This window comes from Ischnura elegans, chromosome X (assembly GCF_921293095.1).
Source record: "Ischnura elegans chromosome X, ioIscEleg1.1, whole genome shotgun sequence".
Classification (NCBI taxonomy): domain Eukaryota; kingdom Metazoa; phylum Arthropoda; class Insecta; order Odonata; family Coenagrionidae; genus Ischnura; species Ischnura elegans.
The window spans coordinates 22,599,375-22,604,010 of NC_060259.1; the positions used below are offsets into that span (position 1 = coordinate 22,599,375).

The window sequence follows — 4,636 nt, forward strand, 5'->3', positions numbered from 1 at the left end:
TTGGGGTTCACGTCCGTGATAAACCTCCCTCAAAAGTAAAATAATTCCCTTAAATTTTCAGTTACTACACCACGCTCAATCACCATTAGCCCAAAGAGAACGCAAATTAATTACAGCTCTCCTACATTTGATTTAAATCTCCATTCTTTGCTGATCGTTCGTTCTAAGTGAGCTTGCTAGGTGAAATGCATAAATCTAGCTCTGCTTGCCCACTCCCGCAAGATTTTTCAATTGCATTGTTCCCCATTAAATAATTATAAATATATAAAAGCAATAAATAAATTCTCTGTCTTCCGCTTTCAATGAATAAAGGGACGGTAAAGGAAGCTCGTATTGCCATGACCCAGATTTTTGTATATGGATTTGGGGTATGAGGGCAAGTCATAACCAAATGAAGGCATAAATTTTGCAAAAAATAATTGAGTATTTTGGCAAAATTTACAGAAGGGCGATTCACACGTTGGAGAGATGAAATACTTAAGATTTAGACACATACTGACGGCAGTCTTCATCTACCTTTGGTATATAAAGGAAATTATTTGTTCAAGATAGGTTATATCACTAATTTATTTTAGATAGAGATAAGGTGAATTTCTTTTTGCAGGTATTTTGAGTGAAGCCTTCAGTACGCCAGCCAAAGCTGTACACCGACGAATACTGTCTTAGTGTGAATAATGCAAGTCTGACAATTCATTAATCTCACTACGAAGTGTCAGCAATTCCCAAAGAAGAATTCTTAGCAAGTGAGCAGATGTGCCGCGTTATTAGTAAGGAAATAAAGACATTAATCGCCTAAAATGTTGCCATCCATATTTCTGTCTCTATGAGCATCAACGGATTTTCTAATGGCTTCATTAGCTGTGAAAAGTAGTCGTGATCTTCCATCTCCGCAGAGACTGTTAGCTGCCATAAAGTAGAGTACAAACTTCTTCTCTCGAAGAAACTTCGAGCGAATTTGAACTTAATTGGATTTCCTTTGATCGGATGGTATGTGTCAATATCAGGCAAAGTTGGTTCCTGTATTTTCTTCCGGATTAACAGTAAGTGAACTTTTCTCGCTAAACTAAATGCCATTTAAAACTTTAGTTCTAGAGTATTCAAAGAGCTTCAAAGAAAAATTATTGACGCAATAAAACAACTAGAAAAAGCTTCCCCGACATAATATGACATTTATAGATAGAATAATTATGTCATAGTATTATGGATGCAAAATAAATCTTTTACTATTCTACTATTTGAAATAGAGAGACGGAGACGCCAAAATCCTTACCTTTCAAAAGCAATCGGCAGACGGACTAATTATTACGCAAAGCTTCCTGAGCCAGAAGGACTGCAGAAGTGAATTTATTCGCCTTCCCCATTCCTTTCTCCAAACGGGATTGTGGAACTTTCATTGGCTGAGGACGGCAAGAATGCAGCTATAAGGCACAAAAATATTTGCACCCAGTCAAAGGTGTGGGACCAACGAAATACTCTTATATGATGTATTAAACGATTAACTTGAAGAAACTTCCAAAGGAGAAATTCTCCGATAGAAAACTGTCACACACATGAATTGAATTCAAAGGAGTATTTCAGCAAATATCCTTCATTATTGATAGCAATAGAGTTTTAAGCATAAAGAGACCCTTATTTTTCCGTTTCCGACCCGTCGCCTACTTCTTGCGATGTTCGTGGCAAAAAATCGACGGCATTAACCCTTCAGCACCCAAGTCAATGACGTCACCGACCTCTAATGACCGGGTCACTGAGTCTTAGCCACTACTCAATCTCGTGCATTGACCTCGCTCGTTTTGTTGCTGATTAACTCATACCAGCGACTTGAACTTTCCTCTCTGAACGAGTTAATTAACGGAAAAGAGTTAATGACGTCAATGAATCATGAAAACTCGTTGTAAAATTTCCATTTTTTATTGTAAAACATGAAGAGAATGGCTGAATGAGGGATATTTTATGAGACTACAAATCATCTTTTCTTTCTTTTTCATAAAGATGTAAATGCATTGAGATTTAAGGTCTGAGTAAAAGCTCCATGTGAATTGGGAAAAACTACCAATAAGAATGAATAACGAGTATGAACCCTACGTCTGCGTACATCTGGAAGATTAGTGAATTTCTCCATTTTCGGGTTATCGCCGCGTTTCGTGGTCAGAGGTGACGACAGTTTCGCCAGGATTCCACCAGGCGTCTTCAGGTCGAAGCGGTGCTTTCCGTGTTTTTGCCGCGTATATATAGCTCTCCCTCCTGGCGGCCGCGGTGTTGTTGGCCGGTTACCCTTGCTGCTGCGCCGTGATTGGTTGAATTTCTAAACACTCTCTTCCAGGCGTTGGCTAGAGCACTGACTACGAAACTCATACTTCCTCTGGAATGGAAGTTTCTTTGAACAATGCGAAGGAGCGGCAATGGGGTCTCCCCTATCCCCGGTGATAGCAGACATCTACATGGAAAGATTCGAACAAATGGCGATCGGATCCCACGACAAGAAACCCAAATTATGGCTAAGATACGTGGACGATACATTCTTAATTTGGCCGCATGGACCCGAAGAGCTGCAGAGTTTCCTGAAGCACATCAACTCCCAGCATCCAGCAATACAGTTCACAATGGAGATGGAAAAAGATCGAAGAATCCCATTTTTGGATGTAATGGTGAATAAGAGGATCAATGGGAGTCTCAGCCACAAAATATACAGAAAGACCACCTACACTGACAGCTATCTGAATGCTAACTCACACCACCATCCATCCCAGAAGGCTTCACTAGTGGCAACACGATTGCACCGCGCTTACAAACTCTCGGATGCAGAATCACTGGCCAAAGAAAAAGAGAACCTGATGAAGACCCTCAAGAGGAATGGATAAAACAGAGAAATGATCCTGAAAAGGACTGCGCAAGTAGAGAAACGCAACAGGACACTAGACAAGGCGATGCAGCCAAATAAAAAGCCAGAAACATACGCTACCATCCCGTACGTCGCCGGCACAAGTGAAAATATCTCCAGAATCCTAAAGAAGAATAAAATCGTCACGAGATTCAAATGCGTGACAAAAATAAACCAGATTATCCCAAAACCTAAAATAAGATTCCAAATAATCTCAAACTAAGGGGTATACCGCATACCATGCTCATTGCTCATGCGGTAAAGCATACATCGGTGAAACATGCAGATCCATGAAGATCCGCCTGCAGGAGCACAAGAGGGCCACGTAGAAGAAGAAATTCGACCTCTCAGGAGTTGCCGGGCATGCATGAGTTAGCCTGGGCATAATATAATATTTGACGAAGCGAAAATCATCGCTATAGAAAAGAGGTATTACCCCAGGCTGATAAGGGAGGCAATAGAGATCATCAAAACGCCCAAAAATTTCAATAGAGAAGACGGATATAATATAACCAACGCCTGGAAGAGAGTGTTTAGAAATTCAACCAATTACGGCGCAGCAACAAGGGTAACCGGCCAACAACACCGCGGCCGCCAGGAGGGAGAGCTATATATACGCGGCAAAAACACGGAAAGCACCACTTCGACCTGAAGACGCCTGGTGGAATCCTGGCGAAACTGTCGTCACCTCTGACCACGAAACGCGGCGATAACCCGAAAATGGAGAAATCCACTAATTCTGTACGCCACGGAAGACTCCGAGATAACATCTGGAAGATTCACGATTTTATTTTCAGTAGACTCCACCTCAACGTCGTGCACTGATTTACATTATCGACGGCGCAGATTTCTAGATCCTAGTCGACTCTCCACGCAAAGAAAGAATTGCACAGTGATAGCGTATAACCATTTCCACACTTGGCACGTTCCAGTCTGCATTCAGCCAACATTTGACGATACTGACCACTCACTGCACAAACTATCAACTCCATGCATCAACATGAAAATGGTTTGTCACGGCTGGCCTATTCCGCAATGCCTTTTGTATAGGTGCTGCGATGCACGATGACCGATCAAGTTTACTAAACACTTGTGCCACGTAAAGAAACGCATTAAGGCCCCCATGAGCTTACGCTTCTCTCGCTTTTGACCTATCGTAATTCTTATTTCGCGACAAGCTGCTTACTTTTAACCTTAATTATCACCTTCAAACTTTCAGGGTAAATGGGAAAAATATAGTCAACATTTCCTAAATATCAATTAGTGGCATTACATATGCCAAGTTACCGAGGTAAATGTTTCAAATTTGAGATTCACGGAAATGTTCAAAATGATACCTTAAATACACTAGAAAACACAAGATGAAATCGTAAGTTTTAAATCAGTTACTCGTAAAAAATACGATTCGAGCGGAATGACGCTTCCTTTTAACATCAGAACAAACGAATATCCTGGAGATTAATCACAGCACTTCAATGAAAATATCATGTCTGTATAGTGTTCGGGGTAATGGATGTATCTTAAATGTCATATATGATAAAGGATTAAAATAGTTTTTTGATGTATTAATTTTCATCTCATGCATCGTTATATTAACGCAAAGATGTATTATGTCATCTACTCTATTAGCATTCCTGCATTAACAATGCGCATTACCTACATTAATTCGAATAACACTTGACCCCCTATAAGAACAAAGCACTTACGATTGAAACGTCAATCACACATGCGTGGCGACAATGCTCAATACTTGGA

General features: G+C 40.6%; 1 protein-coding gene across 1 annotated transcript; it reads left to right on the forward strand.

Annotated features, from left to right (window-relative positions):
- The first annotated feature begins 2,402 nt into the window (after nt 1-2,402).
- Nucleotides 2,403-2,861, forward strand: LOC124171102. The gene has a single exon (XM_046550244.1). The coding sequence runs from the start codon at nt 2,403-2,405 to the stop codon at nt 2,859-2,861; it is 459 nt and encodes a 152-aa protein (XP_046406200.1).
- The last annotated feature ends 1,775 nt before the right edge of the window (nt 2,862-4,636 follow it).